The sequence below is a fragment of the Dendrobium catenatum genome, unplaced genomic scaffold, assembly GCF_001605985.2.
Source record: "Dendrobium catenatum unplaced genomic scaffold, ASM160598v2 fragScaff_scaffold_1088, whole genome shotgun sequence".
In the NCBI taxonomy this organism is placed as follows: Eukaryota; Viridiplantae; Streptophyta; class Magnoliopsida; order Asparagales; family Orchidaceae; genus Dendrobium; species Dendrobium catenatum.
Window position 1 is genome coordinate 675,675 of NW_021319550.1, and position 22,804 is coordinate 698,478.

The 22,804-nt window shown below is 35.0% G+C and overlaps 2 protein-coding genes across 2 annotated transcripts; both read right to left on the reverse strand.

Annotated features, from left to right (window-relative positions):
- Positions 1-10,345: 10,345 nt before the first annotated feature.
- Positions 10,346-13,610, reverse strand: LOC110092250 (transcription elongation factor SPT4 homolog 2-like). The gene is made up of 3 exons (XM_020816715.2): positions 13,417-13,610; positions 12,925-13,016; positions 10,346-10,492 (listed from the first exon to the last, which is right to left on the reverse strand). The coding sequence occupies exons 1-3, from the start codon at positions 13,546-13,548 to the stop codon at positions 10,408-10,410; spliced, it is 309 nt and encodes a 102-aa protein (XP_020672374.1). The 5' UTR covers positions 13,549-13,610; the 3' UTR covers positions 10,346-10,407.
- Positions 13,611-20,021: 6,411 nt separating this feature from the next.
- On the reverse strand, positions 20,022-22,406 carry LOC110092263 (protein UPSTREAM OF FLC-like). The gene is made up of 5 exons (XM_020816745.2): positions 22,095-22,406; positions 21,863-21,932; positions 21,638-21,759; positions 20,963-21,524; positions 20,022-20,181 (listed from the first exon to the last, which is right to left on the reverse strand). The coding sequence occupies exons 1-5, from the start codon at positions 22,315-22,317 to the stop codon at positions 20,031-20,033; spliced, it is 1,128 nt and encodes a 375-aa protein (XP_020672404.1). The 5' UTR covers positions 22,318-22,406; the 3' UTR covers positions 20,022-20,030.
- Positions 22,407-22,804: the final 398 nt, after the last annotated feature.

The following is a 22,804-nucleotide window of genomic DNA, read 5'->3' on the forward strand; positions in this document are numbered from 1 at the left end:
CTATATGTCCCGCCCCGAAAATTAATGCCTGTTTCGCCCCTGCTCTGAACAATAAACCCGAGATATCTAAAACATGTTGTCATGTACTCTTATTAATGACTTGATCGTCCAATGTCACAATCTTCCCATTAGATCAATTACTACTAAAATTATACTCCATTTATTTGGTTTTAGATCTACTCAAACGAAAACCTTTCGCCTTTAAGATTGACCTCCATAATTCAAGTTTACCTTTAACTCCCTCTCTAGTCTTATCAATAAGAAGAGCATCATCAGCCCTTAAAATAAATATCTAAATAAGGCAAAGAAATAATCAATTATCATGCCACTGATGTGAAATATTAATTCAAATTTGACGGTCATCATGAGCACACCTCCCTAAGTAAATCCTTCCAATTTTCAACGCATGTTTGGAGCTCCTTCAATACTAGATCATGATTGTTAGCTTATTGAATAAATTATAGATTGCCTTCCAAGCAAATTTAGACGGACAATCCTGTGGACATTGTTATAATGGCACAAGAAACAACTTGTTAGGGAGTTTTCATAGTCTTTCCTCTTAAATATGGCATTCAATAGTTTGCCACTTTGCCTTGGCATTCCCTTCTACATATTGTTGCCTAGACCAACCAAATAGAATTAACATTTTGTAGCCTAGAGCTACCAACACCTCCTATTGGGACACCCAACTTACCTCTGAAACTAATAATTATTTTTAAATTCTCCAAACTGTTACTCCATGAGAAGTCAAGAGCAAAGCAGTCACAAGTACAACATACACAATGGATTTATATCCATCCACTGCAAAAAGAGACAGTAAATACCCAATAATCCAATATATAATAATATGAAAAAAATTTACAATAGCAACAAAATTATTTGCATAATATACTATAATACACAAGAGAGAAAAGAGAAAAGGGATGACAAGAGATAAAAAGAGAGAGACGAAGAGGGTGTGGCCAAGAGAAAGCAGCCCTGCCTACGTCTGTACATTTGTTTCTTGCACCCATGCACTCGCATGCTTTCTTTTCTCACTCGTGCCTAGATGCACTTGATAACTCATCTTTGTGCACCATATGCCTTGCCTTCACCTTGAAACATGATTGATTAAGTCATATTTGTTCTGTTATCTCTTCTCTTTGAGGTGTTCACGGATGGCTTCCTCTACTAATCTTTCATAGATAAAACCTTAAGCACTACTAGTGCACCTATTAAATTCACTCAATGATATTAAATATCTCTTGTGGTTTTGAGCCTTTCTTTTTCTCGTGGGATCCCACGAGGAATTACTTGGATTCTATAGCACCTCAACAAATGGGTACCGTCAAAAACATCAAATAACTAGCATCTGAATCATGTTCCAAGATACTACCAAGGGGATGTGAGACTTTCTCCATTCCACCTACTTTAAAATAATAACCTCTATAAGTTATACACCGTTTACTCTGATATTTTCTCTTTAAAACAAGATGACAAATCTATTTAGAAGTACTACAACACTCTGAAAGGCAAATGAGATGCTCTTTAATATTGCCCTTTACAATTGATCCGACAAATTGGAAAAAATCAAATCTAAAGTTTTATGTGCCAAGTTTATGTTTGGTCCTCATCTATCTCGAAAATCTATTCAGGTTCAATTGATGATCGATTTTGCTTTTTCAAATATCTCCACCGCTCTCTCACAGGTCTCTAGATCATTGAGATACATGCTCAGCCTTCTTATGGTCATAATTAGACAACTCTTACCTAAAAAACAAGGGAATGTTAAGATAATCATGAATGAGGTTACCTTACTGGTGATCGTGGTCATGGTTGCGGCTTTTTTCTGCATGGTCAGCCTTGTCAAAGGATTAATTACTCATCTAAATGTTATTAGGAAAATTATGACTGTCCTTCAACAGCTCAACATGTCTCCGATAGCCCCCTACTATTTTTTTTGGTACACATTCTGATTCAACTTCTCTCATTGAAGAAAAGAGTGATAGATTAATATAGTATTCTCAGTTGGCCAAATCCAAACTCTCATGCGATTCCCACCTCCGATTTAGCTACAATTGCTCATTTAGGCACATATTGAGTTCTAAATTTTGGTGCTTCCTCTCATATGGTAGATAAGAAATGACTATTTTCATCACTAAACCAGGTATCCCTCTCACCTCTTATCATTGTTGATGGATCTCCTTCTTCTATCTCCAGCAAAGTATTTATACATCGCTTTGCCTCTTTGATTTTAAATAATATTTTACATGTTCTTGTAAGCCATTTGAATATGCATTGCCTCAAAAAATTTCACAATTGCTTCTAATTTATCCTTCTCAGATTGTAACTTTGGCGATCAAGTCATTAATAAGAGTACACGTTTTAGATATCTTGGATATATTGTTCAGAGTGATTGTGAAATAGATGGGGATATTATCAGCAGAATTTAAGTTGGATGGTTGAAGTGGAGGAATGCATCGGGCTTGTTGTGCGATAGAAAAGTCATCCTCAAACTTAAGGGAATATTCTATAAGATGGTGGTGAGACATGCAATGCTTTATGGTGTTGAAAGTTGTCCATTAAAAGAGAAGCATAATACTAAGTTAAGTGTTGTAGAGATTAGGATGCTTAGGTGGATGAGTGGCTTTGCCCTTAGAGATAGGATACGAAATGAGCATATACGTGATAAGGTTAGAGTAATTCCAGTGGAAGATAAGATTAGAGGGAGTCTCCTTAGATGGTTTGGTCACATTAAACGGAGGCCTTTTGATGACCCGGTTAGGAAAGTTGAGATATGAGATTTGACTTATGTTAAGAAAGATAGAGGTAAACCTAAAAATACTTGGTTAGAAAAATATTAGAAATGATCTTTCTTTATTAGATTTAAATGAGAATTTGACTTTTAACAGAACACAATGGTAAAAAAAGATTCATGTAGCCGACCCCACGTAGTGGGACAAAGGCTTGATATTGTTGTTGTTGTTGTTACTATAATTTTTATGATCTTAATAAGTAAAAGGTGATTGGTGGAGATGTTGAATTTGAAGGTATTTACCATCTTAATGATGCTACTTTTATTATCTTATCCACAGATATTTTATCTTATCAGTGGCATTATTATCTAGGTCATCCTCCCCCACACCTTCATTGGAGTTTCACTTCTTTCTTTGTTATAAATTTGAATGTGAGACTTGTGAATATAGTAAACATAGTCAATGTGAGACTTTGGCATTATTATCAACTTTCCTTTGTATGTAACTCTTAATAATGCACGTTTTTTATTTCATTCATTTAGATATCTAGGAAAAAGCCCCGTATCCACTCATTTAGATTTTGTTATTTTATTTAATTTTCTTATGACCACACATTGGCATCTTGGTTTACTTCTTGAAGGGGCAAAAGTTTTCTCCATGTTCAAATTGTTCAATGAAAAAATAAAAGTTCAAATTTTTGCTTAAATAAGTTCTTCATGCTGATAATTCTATTATCTATAAATCATAATGTCCTTAGACCTTACAACAAAATGGCGCGGTTGAACATAAACATCAATATCTCTTCAATGTTACTCTTATCTTAATATTTTATATGGAAGTTCCACACCAGTTTTACGGAAATGTAATTCTTCTAGCCTATTACTTTATCAACCATATATCATCCACCATTTTAGGTGATGTTCCTCACTTTTTTTATATTTTGTCATACAAATTTATCTTTTGTCTTACATTCAGAGTGCTTGGATGTGTTTATTTCGTTCACTCTCTTCGTTCAAGATGATATAAACTCTCTTCTTGTGCTCTTAATTGTATATTTGTAAACTATTTTCTTACATATAAAATTTAGCAATCCTATGATACCTCTACAACTTGCCTCAATGTTTGTGTCAAATGTCACATTTCATGAGGAATCCCTTCCAACCTCTTGCTTCATACTCTATCACATCTTTTCCTGATGTTCCACATCCACATGTGAATGCTCCTTCTCCCTGACAAGTTTATTATATCCACTCTTGTCTATCTCCTCCAAAAGATTCCCCTTTTATCTTTTATGCTACGCTTGGGCATCCATCTATAACTAAGCCCTCATATCTCATCTCTTGATTGCTCTAAAAAATGGTACCCTGGCATTGAACCCCCAGTACACTCTTTTATGCCCTTTGATCATTTATCATCTTTATTTCAACGGTTTGTCCTTTTCTCTGTCTACTTTATCTATTTCCTAGTCTAATCAAGAACCTGTGCTCAACACAAACTAGAAGAATGAGATGGATATTAAAGTGAATGCTCTTCTTGACCACCAATATATGGTATTTTACTACAGCTCATTTTTGAGGTTAAACTAATTTATTGTTATTAGGTCTTCACTATTAAGCTCAATTAAAATAGAACTACCAACCAACTAACCTCTACAAAGTTGATTAGTGGTAGATGACTTTACACAGGTCCAAGGCATTGCTACTTTGAAACTTTCTCCCCCAATGCTCAGCTTAAATATGTTTGCCTTCTTTTTGTTGACATTAATCAAGAAAGGAACTTACTCCAAAAAAATGTCATCAATGCTTTTATCTATGAGGATTTTATTCAAAAATTTCTAGATGGAGCAAGCTCAAGGTTATTTTCTTAAGGGGCGAAAAAAATCTATAAGTTTCAAAAAAGAATATAAGGGTTGAATAAAAGTCCTTGTACTTTGTTTAGCAAACTCTACACGATTTTTAAAGATATTGATCTTCAGAGTAGCACAATTATTCATTCTATCTTTATATGCTACTATTCCTCAGGTATTATAATCCTCATTGTATATGTTACTGGCATTCTCATTGGGAATGATGCTCCTAACATTAATTAAATAAAACATTATAATCAAGATTTAATTATTATTAAATATTTAGGGTATTTACATAGTTTCTTAGCATCGAGTTTGCATATAGTAAAAAATGGGCTTCCCCCTTCCAGAGAAAATATGCTAAAAACCTTTCTAAAGAATTTGTATATGTTACTGGCATTCTCATTGGGAATGATGCTCCTAACATTAATTAAATAAAACATTATAATCAAGACATAATTATTATTAAATATTTAGGGTATTTAAATAGTTTCTTAGCATCGAGTTTGCATATTGTAAAAAATGGGCTTCCCCCTTCCAGAGAAAATATGCTAAAAACCTTTCTAACGAATTTGATTTTATAAGGTGCAACTTGCTGACTCTCCTACAGATTCTAGACAATCAACCAAGAATATGCCCCCAATATTGAAGAAATAAAACATTATCTTTAAAAATTAGTTGTTAATAAATATGTAAAGCATCCAAAATACTTTCTTGGCATCTAGTAAAAGAGTTGCTTCTCTCTCTCTAAAAAAGACTCTTTGTTAAATTCAAAGAATTGGAGAGGAAAAAAGCTTAATTTTATTATACAAAATCATCCCTATTTACAGATCTATACAAGATGTCTTAATAAAGAAACAAATAACTATAGAATCATGCATAATTACCATAACATAATCCTTCCTAAATCAGCCACCCAAATATATAAGGAGATCGGTGTGATCCAAGTGAGCCTCCCATGGATCCCCATGTTGTTCGTGGATAAGGGTCAAGGGACGCCTGGGATTTAACACTCCCACTCAAACTGGAAAATACATATCTGTCATTCTCAACTTGGTAATCAGTCCCAAAAGGTAGAGTCATCAAGCCTCATGGTAAGAATGTATGCATCATCGATTTCATCATTTTCCTACGCCCAATGCATCTAGGTTTCACCTTCAGTAAACTCACGTTGTTCTTTCTTTAGGAGAAGCACCTCTACATCAACATCATACAAAATTTTATGCATTCTTATACTTTGATCAAAAGAATCAACAATGCCATCATAAAACCTCTGATCATCTCGCCACCATTTTTTTATCTTTGAACAAGCAATTGTGTCATTCAAGCCTTTTCTACGCTTCTGTGGTCCAGAAGCCTCTTGTAAGCCCTGAGCACGCTTGCATCTTGATTTTGTTTTACCAATATCTTTAATATGATTCTGATCTTTAACCAAATCTTTCATTGTAAACTTCTGAGTGGAGAGATGATGAGGACATCAGATGTGTCAATCAGAGGAGGCATCGTAGATCGACGGTTACAAATAAGAGTTTTTATTTGTGATGCATTTTATGTATTTCTTTTATTTATATTCTAGTTTTTACCATTGTACCCCTAAGAGGGATTAGTTCGTATTGTAGCCTAGAGGGCAATTTAGTCTGTGTTTTTTGTTCCTTGAGGCCTATATATGAAGGCCCTAGCTTTTGTATTCGGATGATGATGATTTTGAATGAAAATTTCATCACATGTTCCTTTTCTTTGTTGTCAGCTCTTGAGAGAGAAGAGAACCCTAAGAGAGGACCAAGAAATTCCCATCAGCCGGCGGTAGAGTCTGGGCTCGCGGTTTGTATCCGTTTTTGTTCCTCATTTCCTCTTCCTCTTCCCCATACCGCCGGCTACCTACCTCATCCTCCCAAATTCCGGCCAAACCCTTTCCCTCCACCCACACCTACCGACTAAGCCCCTTCCCCATCCCAAACCGCTGGCCAACCTTCACCAAATCCCCACCACCGGCCAAGCCCCTTTCCCCCCACCTAACCACCGGCCCAATCCCCTCCCCCTTCCCCTACCCGCCGACCTAGAAACCCTAGCGTTGCTGCCGACCACCCTACTAATCCTCCAAGGCTCTAATTTCCAATCATCCACTTATTACTTTCCTAATTTAGTTCAAAGCAATTTGGGAATTTCAAATTAATTTGATATTTGAATTTCCCTCATTAATTTGAATTAATTACAAAAACTCCCTCCAATCTTTTAATTTTGAATTTTAAATTTTAAAAGGTCATTAATTCCTTTCTTTATTTAGGATTCTAATTAAAGGAGCAAATCAAGTCCACCCAATCGCACCCAATTAATAGACCGGCCCACCGCTCTTCCCCTCTCTCCCCTTATCTCCACTTTATAAATTAAACCCAATCAAATCCCCCAATCAATTAGCCGCTCCCTCCCTCTCTCCCCCCATTTTATTCCTCTCCCTAATTAAGCCCCAATCCCCTTCTCTCCACAAGTTTCCAGCCATCTAGGGCTTTCGAAGGTTGGAGAACTTTCTCCCTCAATGGATGACGATCCCGAGCATGATCATAGATTCATTTTCAACAATCAGGGACTAGTGGAAGTTTTTCGTTCCCCCTTCTTCGACATCAATTGGGAGATTGACCAATCCGCCGAATAATACGTCAACCGGATCTTCTTCTCATTGACTACTGCTCTCGATGAACATCGGCGTCCCATCTAGTGGCAAATCCTCCATCATCCACCGACCCCTCTTTCCCGGTTAACTTTTCCTTGGACAAAATTGTAAGCTCCTTATGTATTTTGGTAGCATCATTATTGTTGTGCAAATTATTCTTCTGCTAAAGCTCTCAAGAGTGTGAGTGAGGAAAACTCAATGTGATTGCTCTAATTGTTAACATGTGGATTTTTGTTAATTGCACATCTGGCTTTTACTGTAATTTTGATGTTATTTTAATTGCCCTTCTAATCTATTTTGTAACCGCATGCCAAAGCAAAACAACAACTAAGAAATCCTATAATCTAATCTTGTGAAACATTAATTTTAAAATTGGCAAGCTTAACAAATTTTATTAAATTCATGCAATACCTTTTTGTTTCACATGAAGAGAACTTCCTTTAATTTCAATTCTTTGTCTTCAGCCTCAGCATGCTTAAATCCTTTCTGCTTATTAGTGCCAGCAGTTTGCTTATTTTTCGAGAATCTCACTCTAACTTTTCTTTGAGATCCATTTATACCTCTATTACTTGGAAGGTTTTTGTCAGAATTACTCCGAGCTTTTTTTCTTATTATCAACTCCATAATGGTCATGGCTAATTGACAACTGTAATGAAATATTTCTTCCTCCTTTACGAGAACTTAGATCTGATATCCTATCAGGCTTTGTTGTACTTGAATCCAAACTATGTTTAGCATTAACTCTAGATTTACCACTATGACAATGAAATTTAGTTGTTTGCTTTGCAGTCATGGAATCATCATTCACATTCTGAAAAGATCCATTATTAATTATTGGTTTGGAAGATCCGTCTGCAGCAGCAACAAATTTTTCAGAACGAAAAGTTTCACCTTCCTGTTGTGCAGATCCCTGAGGCGAGTCGTCAGAAAGCAACTGCTTAGATAATTTATGGTCAACTTCCTGATTTTCACTAGAAGCATTCATTTCCTTCTGTATCGAAGTTTCAGGTTTCCCTTGAAATATAGCAACAATAATATTATTCTAATCACTTAATAGTAATAGAGCGTCATTGCCATTAAATAATTTAGCCAAATAAGATGTTAGCTTCAAGGAACATTTAAAAAGCACTTTCTTAGTTGGCTTCTTGGTTGTGTGGAGAATATTCTATCAATAACTTTCACACCATCCAACAGACATGAAAGAAGCTATACAAAAATACTTCAAGTCTCCTCCAAAACAAGTGTCATGATAGTCTCTATTTTGGAGAAGATAGTATCATAATGCTTTGATCTTATTGTCTTCAGGAAATGCTGAAATATTTCCTATACCAAATCATCACAATCAAGATCTAACATCAAAACATAGGATCAAACATTTGCAACAGCTTCAAGTATTGAAACTCTCTTCGGAAATGAACAGCTTGACATCTTATCCAAATTATTGAAAACACCAACAATTAGCCCAAGTATCTCATTCATTATATCATCATCATATAGAGCATATAATGTCGTTATTCTAGTTATTTCACTAAGACAATATGCAATGGAAACCTTCACATCCAAGTTTGAGTGCTCTAGAAGATTCTTGGCAATCAATGCCTCCGCTTTATCAAGGAGTAGCAGAAGCTGTTGTAAATCGGATGGAAGAGACACCAATTTATTCTTGATTTCTTTGACCCCATCCTCCAGCATTAAATCATCAGGGGACATTTATATATATGTGCACTAGAGAGGCCGCAAGTATGGCAATAAGGATTCCAAGCTCTCGGTCCCTTACAGGCGCGCACAAGACCACTGATCCAAGTGTTCAACTCTTCCTAGGCAGACACTCAGAAAAACCCCTGCATGACTCGTCCGAGTGCTCAGTTCTGCTTCTATGTAGGTAAGAACACACACACAAAAGCTTGAACTCCTTTGCACGTATGAGGGTTTCTACTTGCTCCTCTTCGCTCGGCTTCCAAGAAGAGATTCACGAAGTAGATGACCAAGAGGAACGCCTCTCCTCTCTTAATTGCACGCAGTGACGATGCTGTCATTCCCAGGAGGTCCTTACCACTGTCTAGACACACGTAGAAGGAGCCCTCCCACTCGATCTCTCCTCGATCCTGGACGCACGAGAGAGTCCTATCTCTGCTTCTTCTGGCCGCAAGCACGAAACATAGGGCACGAGCGATTTGAACCGCTTGACTCTCGTTCAATCTCCAACGACAATGAAGGCCTCTTGCTCCTCTCCGCTTCCTTCAATTCGTATATCCTAGTGATTCCGGCAACGAAGGCCGGTGGAATGACTAGTATTCCTCAGAATTTCGGCCATGAAGGTCGGTGGTTGGAATTTGGCTCTGATATCATGTTAAATATTGAGAATTTTGGAGGAAAAAAGATTAATTTTATTATACAAAATTATACATATTTATAGATCTTTACGAGATATCTTAATAAAGAAACAAATAACTACATAATCATGCATAATTTTCTAAATATAATCATTCCTAAATAAGCCACCCAAATATAAAAGGAGACCGGTGTGATCCAGGAGAGCCTCCCAAGGATCCCCATGTTGGTCGTGGGATAAAGTGCCAAGGGACGACTGGTATTTAACATTCTTTAATGACAACAGACGCATTTGCCACAAAAAAATGTTAGGACAAATCTAATAAGAACAAATTATTGCATTTTCGAACGATGCATGTGGGTGCATAAGGTAACTATCATGTTTTCATAAGCCAATAATTTTGGCTATTTATATGACCAAATAGAATAGTATTTATATGCTTGTTTTAAAAAAATGAGAAAACAAAATAGCCATCAATCATGTAACAAGAAAAAAACTGAATAGTATCCATTCATAAGTGAACATCAAACTTCATAAATCAAGTCGATTATCAATAATGGTTTGATCAAGAGTTCTAGTTATGATAAATTGAATCAATTTCTAAGAGAAGCATAACTGTAAGGAGTCAAGATGTAAAAGAGTAAACATTATTAACAATCATGAAGCATGGTGATCATTTAGTGAGAAAAGTTCCAATGCTATTCATATTAAGTTTCACAGAAAGCTCTTCTATTGAACATCCCATGAGATAGTATTGCTAAGCTACATAACGTAAAAATATATATTAGCAATATATATTAGCCAAAAGAAGAAAACGGTATTTGAATTATTCAGGCCAATAAAGATTAACTTTACCAATTCTCAGCCATCGAGCTGCCCAACTTCTAGTGGGATCCATAACCGAAATTATCCTGCAAACAGATAAATGATCTCTTAACATGGAAGAAACATAGCATTTAAGCAGACAAGAACATGAAAAATTATAAACTGCAGCTTAAAGAATGGATACTATGTGTCCACTACCAAAAAAGAAGAGAAAAGAGTGTTTTATTTTCAGGAATCTCTTACATTAGAGGCTAACGCTAGCGTTACCTACATCAAGCCCAAACTGAAGCCTAAATAAGACCCAATTCAAGCACGAATGATATGTTATGTTAATGAAGCAAGAGGTGGTAGAGTATAAGATTCAAAATAAAATTAGCAAAACCTAATTTCCTAAAGAAGATGGGCCGGGAACATAAGACTTGAATGGATCAAACCCAAGCTGCTGAAATCAAGCAATGAGGGATGAATTTATACCACCCTTCAAGGGAAAGGTTTTTGAATTAAAATTTTCATTAATTATAATTAATCCAGTTAGAATTATTTTCGTTATTTGATTGGTTATCAAATAAATGTAATAAGCTATCAATATAATATAAACATTTTACTCACTGGCTTATAACTCTTTTCACTTTTGCTCTTCATGTTTTTTGTATAAATATACTTATATCTATTTTTTTAATTTAATGTTTATTGAACCATTGGAAACCATCTCTATCAATATCATCTCACCTGATGGCTTAAGTTTCTATCTTCTAATTTTACAATTTTCAAGAGGGAGGAGCACATCCATAGGCAAATCTTGACTCCATGTATTCTCATACTTTCAAATTAAAGGCTTGGCCATCACTCATCCAGCACATAGAAGAAGCAAGGGAAAACACCAAGGTTTCATAACTAGGATTGATGGAATCATCTTGCATGGTAAACTTATCCATGGATCTTTAAATAATTACCATTGACCTTGCATTAAAATTGATAAAGTTTAATATTGCGTGATTATGTAAACTCTAATCATTTTGCATCCATGAACCCTTCTAACTTGATGAAAACCTTAAAAATACTAATTTCTTAAAGAAAAAAAAAAAAACATAGAACAAGAAGTGAAAGTGATTGAAGTTTTCCATATCAGTATGCCTTGTTTATCAATCGGAGGTAGGCCTAACAAAGAGCTTTAGAACTTGTCTACTTTCCTTTCTAGTCTCTGTTATCCCTAGCACCTTAATTGCAAGAATACCAAATCTTAGCATGAGATGAGGTGCCAGAAAATATCAAATCTTCGTAATGATAGAATGCTCTATGATTAGGTGATTTTCAAAGCAAGGCGAGGGATATGTCCCTAAAAGGGGTACATGCATGCATGCCATGCTAAATTCATTTCTATTATCATATGCATTTCTTGTTGCCAATTATGGAAATCTTATGAATATTGAATAAGTTGGATGCTATTAGTCACTTTGGAACTTGCTTGCATCAACCGAAGGCATGTTTTTCAATAGGTACTAGGATTGGAGCTTGGATATGATTCATTCCCTTATTTATGTTACTGATAGGAAATACTTGCGTTCGCAAGTAACCCTAAGGTAATACTTGAGTTCGCAAGCAACCCTAACCCAAATCGGAGATCAAACAGCGAAAATATTGATGTCCAGATGATGTAAGACAAACATGCGAAGAGTTGATTTGGAATTTTAACAAATAAGATTGAATTAGTACATTGCTAATTAGTAACTCATGCTTCAATCAAGTTAAATTCTTAGAACTTTCTGTTGGAAGATTAAGTAATAGAGGACGAGGAACACATTTAACTATTCTAGTGCCTATTGCTGAAAGTTAACTTACCGTGGTAGGTTGCCCAACAAAATTGTTTCAACGGTTATTAACTTTCAAGAAAATAAAAATCTCTGTGAGTGCTTATAAAATATCAAGAGGGCTTGAAAAATATCAAAACTCTCAATAAACGAATAGACCTTAAATTTAAAAACAAGATTTAGCCAAAATTTTATTAAACCAATTAGTGATTTCTTACAGCCATAAATCAAGTGCTCAAAAAGCCATAATGGTAACTGGTAAGTTTGCCATACCTTTGTAATTCTACAAGACAAAGGCAATGGAGACCTCATATAATTGTCACTAAGGCATCATTTCGTAATATTGTGATATTGTTGTGTTGATTGGTATAAAATAAAGCCAATCAATACTATCACATAGCAAAAACTAGTGCTCTCCTTTGTAAGTTTTCAGCGCAAATCAAAATTTGTATATGCCAAACTTTTTAAAAGCAAAACAGCTTAAAAGAATTACTAAACAACCACTAAGTTAATAAGAGAAATGATTTTTCTCCAACAGAATCAAAAAGTAAACTACAAGAAACACCAAAAATGATTTAGCATTTTGATATTAAATAAGCAGATGAGATGTAGGGATGATTTTTCATTCAGTAACTTGCAGCTATAGTTTTACTGGAGTGGGTGATGCACAGATAGGGTAACCGGTGTAAGAGAATGGTGGTTTAACCTACCCGGTAAAATTTGGGGTGGTGCAGTTCACCACATTATCATGCTCCTTATCCATCTCTAAGAAAGGGCAGTTTTCACAGCCCGACTCCCTAAACTGTGACATGGCAATAGAGACATTAAAAGCTGCCAAAACAAAGAAAAGCAAAAGACTTTACTAGAAAATAAGCATGCCTAGATGCACCAAATGCAGCCAAAGGGAAGGGAACAATGATGTAAAGAAAGTTCATTAGGCCATCAAGTAGCACAAAAAAGAAGTAATTAGCAACAATAAAAAAAAACATAACATAACTCTTTCCAAATAAGTTACATTACAGCTGCGATCAAACTGTTGCCAACAACTGTAACTTGTAAGTGCGGAATTTTGCAAGGAGCAAGTAAGCAACCACGAATCAAAAAACGTATAGGGCTCAGAAACCCTAAAAGAGTAGGTAAACTCCGAAACCCTAACTGGTGGGACGAAGGGCCAATGAACGAAAGAAAGGGAGTAATGGCACCTGGTCGTAGGTCTTGACAAGTCGGCAGCGGAGGCAAGCCCTAAGCTCGTGGCCAAAGCTTGTCGGGATCTGAGCGAAGCTGGCCCCCCGCTCCTCATCCGGCAAGTAGTCGCTTCTCTTCCCGCTGCCCATTTCCTCCCTCTCGCTCTTAACTGTGAACTGTAACAGAGAGGATGGTTAGAAAAAAGGGTTCCGTCCGCTCCGGTATTTAAACATCTCACACTTAAAATATTAATATTATATATATATTATCTACATACAACTTTAATATCAAATATAACACCCCTATATTTCATTCATAACACTCATACCACCTTATAAACTTTAATATTTCATTCAATACACTCATATTTATTTTATGTTTGGTATGTATATAATATTAATATTTTGAATATTACAAATATAAATATCATGAAATAAAATGATATGTATGTAAATTTCCTTTAATATTTTGAATATTACCCTAAACCCTAAACCCTAAACCCTATAATATATCTCTATATTTATCAATAACTTTTTTTAAAAAATATTTTATTTAACTTTTACTTTTAACATTCCTCAAATATGTATTTATTATTATCAAAATAAGTGTCATGCAGTTGATCTACGAAAGAATCGAACTTGCAAGAATGAATTCCTAATCTATGGATAAACACAAATCTCCAAGGCTTAAAGCATAATTATATTCATCCATATGCCTCCTTCCTCTTACATATTACACACATATAATACTCAAATAGAGAAAACCTAGAGAATTCTAGAAGATTCTAGAAAACTTATAACAAACTAAATAAAATAACCTAAGAAACAATTTAAGCAAAATGCTCCACATCAACGTGTACATGCATTTTTCAAATATAAAATTATGTCATGATAGACGATAATTCATGATGAGAAAAAGCATAATTTTAGTCTTCACTTAATTTTCTATTTTCTTATAATTTACTAAATGATTGAAGTATTATTTAGACTTTTTGGTGTAAATATTCAAAATTTATTCTTAAAAGAAGACCAAAATAAACTATATGCCCTCAAAAGTTTAGAACAATGAGAGAAAATTGAAATAAATACAAAATTTGGATTGCAAATCATAATAAAACAATGGTGGGGTGTGGATTTATAGTAGTTATGAAGAATTGAATCCACTTGTGGAGTAGCCAAGAATAACTATTTATTATCATAGAGAAAATTTGACTATTTGAGTACACATACCAAGCTTTTAAGATGAAAATATGCTTTCTCAATAAGATTAGTTGAGGGAAAAATAAGAGGAAAAAATTTTACATTTAGAACATGTTACACTTGAGAAGAAAGTCCATAAAAATATACTACAAATATATTGGAAGATAAGGAGAAAAATAATAATGATATCCAAAGCCATGAGATAGCTTTGAAGCTATTTGATTGTTGCGACCAACCTCGAGTGTCTTTGTAAATGATATATTATTAGTATTTATATTCTTGATACATCATATAGTGGGCAAAGTCATGATGATTGCATATGGGCAAGATGGTAGTAGTTGTTATTTCTCAGAAGCTTTAAAGATGGACAAAATGGGCTTGATGTGTAGCAATATAGGGAACAATACTAATGATAGGATCATTTAATAGTGTGTTGAAATCTCAAGTGACACAACTGAGCCTTGAATTTTGAAGTTCATTAAAGGGAATTATCAATTAATCAGTGAATGTTGTAGAAGCCAAAGGGACGATAGAGATTGTGTCTTTAGATGACATATTCCATGTGGTAGATAATAAAAAAATTTGGGCAAGAAATGAATAATTAACAACTAAATGGGTGCCTAAGTGCTTTCCCTTTTGGGAGTGGAATCAGTCACAATATATGAGCACGTAGGAGTAATTAGGGGCGATCACCACCCTTAAGGACAATTATCACCCACAAAGGGTTGATTTGTTTGGTGTTGTGTCAATGTTGGTAGGAATTTGCACTTCAAAATGATCGTACACAGGGGTGTCAATTTCGGGTCACGGGTCGGGTTCGGGTTGAACCCGAAACTGACCCGGCACTATTCGGGTCAACCCGAACCCGACCCGTTTTTAAAAACGGGTCGGTTTCCTTGACCCGAACCCGACCCGCTTCGGGTCCGGGTCAACCCGACCCGACCCGAATGACCCGTTTTCAACCAAAAAATTGCTAATTTTCGGGTCAAAAATGGGTCAATCTCCTCTTTTCGGGTCAAAACCGGGTCAAAGTCGGGTCAATCTCGGGTTGGCGGGTCAAAATCGGGTTTTCGGGTCAAAATCGGGTCACTTTCGGGTCAATTTCGGGTCAAAGGGTTAACCCGAACCCGACCCGATTTTTGAAACGGGTCGAAATGTTTAACCCGAACCCGACCCGTTTCGGGTTCGGGTTGACCCTAACCCGAAATTTTCAGGTCGGGTTCGGGTCGGGTTTTCGTGTCGTGTCAAATATTGACACCCCTAATCGTACATGATTGGGGAGAGAGAAAATGACCAAATTTCAATTCAAATAAAGAAAGAAATGAAAAGACTAGCAATGTAGATGGGATGATGAATAGCTGGAGAAGAGAACCTCCTATTTTCCCTTAGCTTGTTCTACTAATCAATTTGTCTAGTCAGTCCATCATGTCAAATATGCTTTACATGTGTAAATTATATGCCAATGTATAATATAACTTTTTCCTCACTGAATATATAAGCTTTCGTGCCAAATAACATATGACTCAATCTTCATGTAGTTCATTTTGTGTCTCCAATTTTTTTATCTTTCAATAAAATATTCTCGCATGCGATGAACTTATAATGGAATCTCCCATGTAGAGCATGATATAACAGGTAGGACGAAAGCCTAATTTCAATATAATTTACCATTACTAAGTGGTAAATACTCATCTGAAAACTGTCTCACTCCCTACATGTTATTAAGCCTATAAGACCTACCATCTTTGTTCCTAACTAGTTACTGGCCCATGATAGCTTATTTTATATTCAATTGAGCTCTTTTATTTCTATTAAATTCTCTTAACATTAGTTGTCACAATTCTCCTTCGACATGCTAAAAGGGGGGTGTCATCCCCCTTTCTTAGGGCCTTTTACTATCAACTCAATAGAAATTGAATTGGCTTTGAAATCAAACAAGTCTCAACCTACATTATTGGCCATGTACTAGTATCAACCCCATCATTCGCCTCTTTTTCAGATAGATTTGTCCTTAAATCACCATATGCATAAAGAGGATTTAAAAAGAAAAAAATAATTGAAGTACTAATACCATACTCATTTAGCAAATCCAACTTATAGGATATATCATGTATCCTTTCAAGAATTTTAAAAAAATAAAAATATTTCCCCTTAGTAGTAGCTTGGAATGTCATTATTCAAGAAATCACCCATTTCCAATGAGCTGCTAAACCAGCTTATGTCACTTTTTATTTACTTTTTTGCAAATAGCTCTTTTCTCCTTTATACATTGAATTTTACTTTCTTATGAATTTATATAAGAAAATCAAACTTTTTGTTTTCATGTTTGAAAATTAATTTACCACCACAAAAGTGCATTTATTTTTTTCTCAATATTACTTAGAAAATCCTACCACAAAATACATTTAATGTTCACTGGTAATTGGTAAAAGGTATGTAATCATGGGGTTATAATGAAGATGTAACTTGCTAGCAAATGAAATATATATCATAAACTCTCTCAACATCTCTTTCATGTGTGGCTAATTAAAATATTATCATAAAATTACATAAGTTTAGTGATTCCAAATTGTCTCATCAATCCCTCACTACGAGATTCTCTCACAAACACATATATCATAAAATAATTTGGTAGGCACAATAAATTTATCCTAAATAAGAAATCCATGACATTTATAATATATTTACAATTAGTTTTTTATAGGTCTGATATTAATCACAAAAATCTTGATCATCCTTATATAATTTTTTAATATGTTCAAAATCAAGTAATTTAGAATCAATAGATGAGTATGCATATGGGATGGTGTAACAACAACATTTTCTTTGTTTTGTTTGTACCTGATAATGTATGGAAATATTTATATGAAATCCAGTACCCATCAAGCATGTGAAACCCTTAAGTAATAGAAACAAAATTCTTAAATATTAAGGCGTCTTTTAGTGTAATGATCAAAATTTTATTTTAAAAACTCTACAGTTAAGCGTGCTCATCTCGAAAAAAAAAATAGGATGAGTGACCTCACGAGAAGTTACATCAACATGATAAAATCATGAGGCCCTTAGGATAAAGTAGACAATATCTCAATTGTTAAGCGTTTGAGCTGTTATAAATGGTATCAAAGCAATATAACAGTTGGAAGATGGAAACTAAGTGTCATACAAGACAAAATGTTACACCATGGGAGCTACCTCTTGAATCTTGTATAGGACAAAGTGCTACATGGCAGACGCCACCACTTGAACTTGTAGGAGCCACCTCTAGAATCTTATATGCCAAGTGGATGATAAGGATATTAACAAGGGTGTTAGCTACTTAAGTGGGGAAGGTTGTGAAACCCCTTAAATAAAATAAAGAAGAAGCTAAACTCTTAAACATCAAGGCATCTTTTAGTGTAATGGTCAGAATTTCATTTAAGAAACTCTACAACTAAGTGTACCCATTCCAGAGAAATTCTAGAATTGGTGACCTTCTCTAGAATATCTCGATAGTTAAGAATTTCGGCTGTTACGATGCAAACCTTTTGTTCAACTTGTGTTGCTTTATCAAGTGCTTCAAGGATTCTTAATCAATGTGAATCAAGAACTATTTGAGCCACAAGTCATGTTGTTATGTCTCCAAAACTTGTACTAAGCCATACTTTTATCATAATTATGATAATTTAAAATAACCCTTTTTAAATTTTCACTAAAGTATGCAATTGGTTGTCACTTCTGCACAAGAGTGTTGCTTATTCATAAACCTGAAGCATCACACTCGATCTTAACAGTTTTTGAAAAGTTAGACAAAGATAATATATGTGTGTTAGATTATTTTTTTCTTTAATTATTTAAAACATGTTATGTTTTTCATCTCACCATTTAAATCCATCTTACCTTTTGATAAATTTGTTTAGTGGCATAACATTGCCACTAAAATCTGTCATAAATCATTGATAGAAGCTAGCAAGTCTATGAAAGTTACAAACATTACCATTTTAGTGGGGCTCAACTAATCACACATGACATATATTTTCTTCTTCAACCTGTATACCTTGTGAACTAATAAAAAATCCAAGAAACACAAATGTGTTGTTGCATAAAATATATTTTGTGGTGTTAGCAAAAAAAAAATTCCCCACTAAGTACATCTAAAATTGATTATAAATATTTTAGTTGATATCTTTAAAAGTTTTACTATAAATGACTTGATTATGAAAAAATTATACACCAATTTTATCTATAAATGAATAGACATGTCATGTTTGATTGGTTAAATATGATTCATAAAAGTGATGGGTGTGTTAGATAAGTCAAATGACATATATAACTAACTACTAATATAAATCATGTTTTATTTAAAAGTAATTTTTTATTCATCACGTTTATGGCTTTATTCATTCTAAGATGATGATAATTACTATTTAAATCAATTATAATAAAAAAAAAACAACCATGAAATTCATCTAACATATCATCTAAATATTAGATGGATGTAATTCATAGCTTGATAATCTACACACATCCTCCACATTTCATCTTCTTAAGTATTGATAACAATATAATTGGATATGGACTCCTGCTTTCTCATCACCCGTTCTCCATCAACTCAATAATCTACCTTTGATGCTCTTTCATCTCCAAATTACTCCTATAGGATGATCGATTTGGAATGCTAGCACCATGCATGACAAATAGCTGAAACTTAATGCGAAGGTGTGCCTTCTCGTAACAAAATAAAATTTTGAAGATTGGACTAGAAATTAAATTGAAAGAATGAAATGATCAAGGTTTAAAGATTCTATCGTGGTTAAATCAAAGATTGAATTGAATGATGTAATACAACTAAAATTCTTATTGCATCATTCAATTCAACCAATACTTTCATTCAATTCTAACCAATTTTTGGGTTGCCAAACATCTATAGAATGGGTTCAAAATTGAATCGTTCGAGCCTGTAGATCCGATTCAATTTTTAAAACCATGATAACAAATTTATCATCCCAAGCAGATCATGTCGATGTCATGCTTTCTTCTTGAGAATGATTTGAATCATGATAATCTTCAAGAGTTATATATTTACTTTCATATATATATATATATATATAATTACAACTAACCATTGGGCTATAATAAGTCCATGGGCTAGCAGAGCATTGGCAATTCATACTAAAAACATACATAAGCCGTATTAGCATTATTAAAGCCTAAAAAAGCCCATAATCGCATCAGCAATAAAGAACACACATACCATCCGAAATCTATATGAAACAGACAGCACAGACAGTTACTCCAGCAAAAGTCAAACTTGCAAGTACACAAATACCCGTACATTACACGAACCAAAAGTCCCCATCCGTCGACACATTTAATAACCCGTCCGACAATTTTCAAATATTTATAACCAGACCCCACCCACGCAAAAGAAACTGAACAGGTAATCAGCAAGCCTCTCATTTCCTGCTGCGTCTGCTGTGCTGCTCCTCCTGCTCCTGCTCTTTCTGCTTGGCTGAGCTGCGCTTCATGCCAGGAATGCACTTTCCTCTCACTCTTCCTTCTGCACTCTCCCTCTCTTCCTCTTCTCCAATGCCCACCTTGCCTCCCCTGCTCAAAAAAAAAAAAAAAAAAAAAAAAAAAAAACAAATTACTGTCATGGGTCTGCTACATGAATCTTTTTCGTCTTTATGTATTTTTAAAAGTCAAATTCTTATTTAAATCTAATAAAAAAAAGATAATTTCTAATATTTTCTAACCAAGTCTTTTTAGATCAATTCTATATTTCTTAACATAAGTCTAATCTAATACCTCAACTTTCCTAATCGGGTCACCGAAACAAATTATTAGGTGCGGACACCAGACATAGAGAATAATTCAGATTTATCTTTGTCTACAGTAAAAGCCCAGTCAAAACACAGTCAAAGCGCAGCTGCTACAATAACTACGCTTTTATCATAGACAGAAAAATTTGAATGTATCTCTCCGTCAAATATCCGAAACTAATAATTTCCCCATCGAAAGTCCTCCGTTTGATTTGATGTGACTAAACCAAATTACTGTCATACAATACTTCCATTAAATAAAAAATTTAGAACTTTATAGCTTTGTTCCAACTTATGGAAAATTACTAATATTGGATAATATACATATTTGTGGTTCTTCTTAGGTGTTAGGTTTGTAATCCACGTTTAGTAATTTCTTCAAAACATATTACAGCCAAAAAGCTTTATGAACATATCAGAGCTAAAAAAATTTTCAAATTACTTGAAATAATGCGCTATATGGTCAAATGGCCCAAAAAATTTTCTGCACCAGAACAGAGCTATGAGAGAGATAGATATGGTTCATGGCAGACTGATACTGATACTGACAGAATTAAAGGCGTCACCTTTCTTCCTTGTAGGAGTTGGATTTCTTCATGGCCGGTTCAGGCGACACTCGTCCGGTCTCGGCCATGGCCTCCACGATGCTGCCACTGAAATACTCCTTCTCCTCCAAGGGAATATTCCCCACCCGCCGTGGATTCACGGACATACACTGCAACTCCGCCGCCTCCCTTTCGAGGCTTTCTCCACTCTTCCTACCCTTAACAGTAGCCGGAGCGCCGGCGGAGGCGGCGGCTGCGCGGACTCCCTTGACTGCGACGGAGCCGCAGGAGATGAACTGAAGGACAGAGTTGCGTGTGAGGTGCACTGGATCGGAGCGGCAGGTTGATACGCGGTTTCCGGCGGCGGATTCAGGCGGTGGTTTGTCGGGAGAGGAGGAAGACGGCGGAGAGCACTGAGTGTAGGCGGTGTGGTCACTCGTGGTGCAGTCGCCGGATGCATCCTTCTCCATTTCTTCTTGTTCTACTTCTTCTTGTTCCTCCTCTTCGGCTTCCAAAGCTTGTCTGGTTTTGTACAACGCCTCCATAGTTTTCTTGTTGCTTAGCTGCAAATGTTGAAATCGTTCTACACAGAATTTCAAAAAGACGAATCAAGTAATTAACCATTCCAATAAAAAAACAAGGGGAAAAAAATGGATATTGAAGTCAAGATAGTGTGGTTGGAAGCACATAATTAACCTGAATTAGGAGTGCAGCCATGAATGATCTCAGAACCTTTGAGAATGTATTCAGCGCCATCAGCAGGATAAATGATATCGTTCTCCGACAGATCGTTCCACACGAAGCTATTTTTGTAACTCCTTCAATTTTTTCATTCAAAATTAAATATTTTCAAAACATTCCAAAGAAAATAACTGCAAAGGAAACGTTTTTTTTTTCTTCTGTGAAGACTGACTGAATCACCTCTTACTGGACCAAGAGAAAAGAGATGGCATTCCCCTGCCTCTGAGAACTGTGAGCCTCTGAATCACATCTTTTTAACCAACGAACAAAAAGCCAAAAACAAACGGATTAGTTACTTCTCCTGAATCCAATTAACTCGAAAAAGAGTAATCATTTCATTAAACTTGACAAAAAAGAAGGATTTTGATCAAAGATTGAAACTTTTTGGTATTGATTATTACAGGATTATTACCTTTGAGACGAAGGAACTGGTTGGGGAGATGGGAAATTTCCAAGAAGTGAGGGTGTTCAAGCTGCCCGTTTCTGCTAAGATAGTAAACGACCTGAGCTCTTATTGCGGCTGCGGTGAGGCTTTTTTCCTTGTCCTTCTGCGAAGCAAAGCGGGTTGTTTTGGATCTCTCGGGGCTCATCTCTCTGCTGATACTTCTTCTTCCTACTCCGCCATTAATCTCCATATCGAGCTCCGTTTCCACTTTAGGAATTTGTCGAACAAGAGGGAAGAAATCTAAGCGAGTAAGGGAAATTCACTGCTGGACTGGGACGAGCCGACGACGACAATGACCAATTATAAAGAACGTGAAAGGACAGGAATGTGTGCGCTGAGCATCTTAACTGATTGATAAAAATTTTAAGAACTATTCTTATTTGTGACCGTTTTTTTAAATTATTTTTAAAAATAAAATTTCAATAAAAATTTGAATTTTTTTACTAAAAAATTTATTTTAAAAATAATAATAAAAAAACCATCTCAAACTAAATCTAAGACATGGTGTAGGATGATTTTTTAAAAATTTTTTTGATAAAAAAATTGAAATTAAAAATTTTTATACTAAAATATTATTAGAAAAATAAGAAGTCTATCTCACTAAATCCCATCAAATTAATAATGAGTGCAAAGTTATAATTTATCTAAGGAGTTACTTGATTTAAAATACATGTGAT

Excerpts from the sequence above, each read along its gene's own strand:
- LOC110092250 (XM_020816715.2), bottom strand. The coding sequence starts at position 13,548 with ATGGGCAGCGGGAAGAGAAGCGACTACTTGCCGGATGAGGAGCGGGGG. Across the intron at positions 13,017-13,416 it reads TTGTCAAGACCTACGACCAG|TTTAGGGAGTCGGGCTGTGA; the intron begins GTGCCATTACTC and ends GCCATGTCACAG. Across the intron at positions 10,493-12,924 it reads ACCACCCCAAATTTTACCGG|GATAATTTCGGTTATGGATC; the intron begins GTAGGTTAAACC and ends ATCTGTTTGCAG.
- LOC110092263 (XM_020816745.2), bottom strand. The coding sequence starts at position 22,317 with ATGGAGATTAATGGCGGAGTAGGAAGAAGAAGTATCAGCAGAGAGATG. Across the intron at positions 21,933-22,094 it reads CCAGTTCCTTCGTCTCAAAG|ATGTGATTCAGAGGCTCACA; the intron begins GTAATAATCCTG and ends TTGGTTAAAAAG. Across the intron at positions 20,182-20,962 it reads AACTCCTACAAGGAAGAAAG|GGGAGGCAAGGTGGGCATTG; the intron begins GTGACGCCTTTA and ends TTTTTTGAGCAG.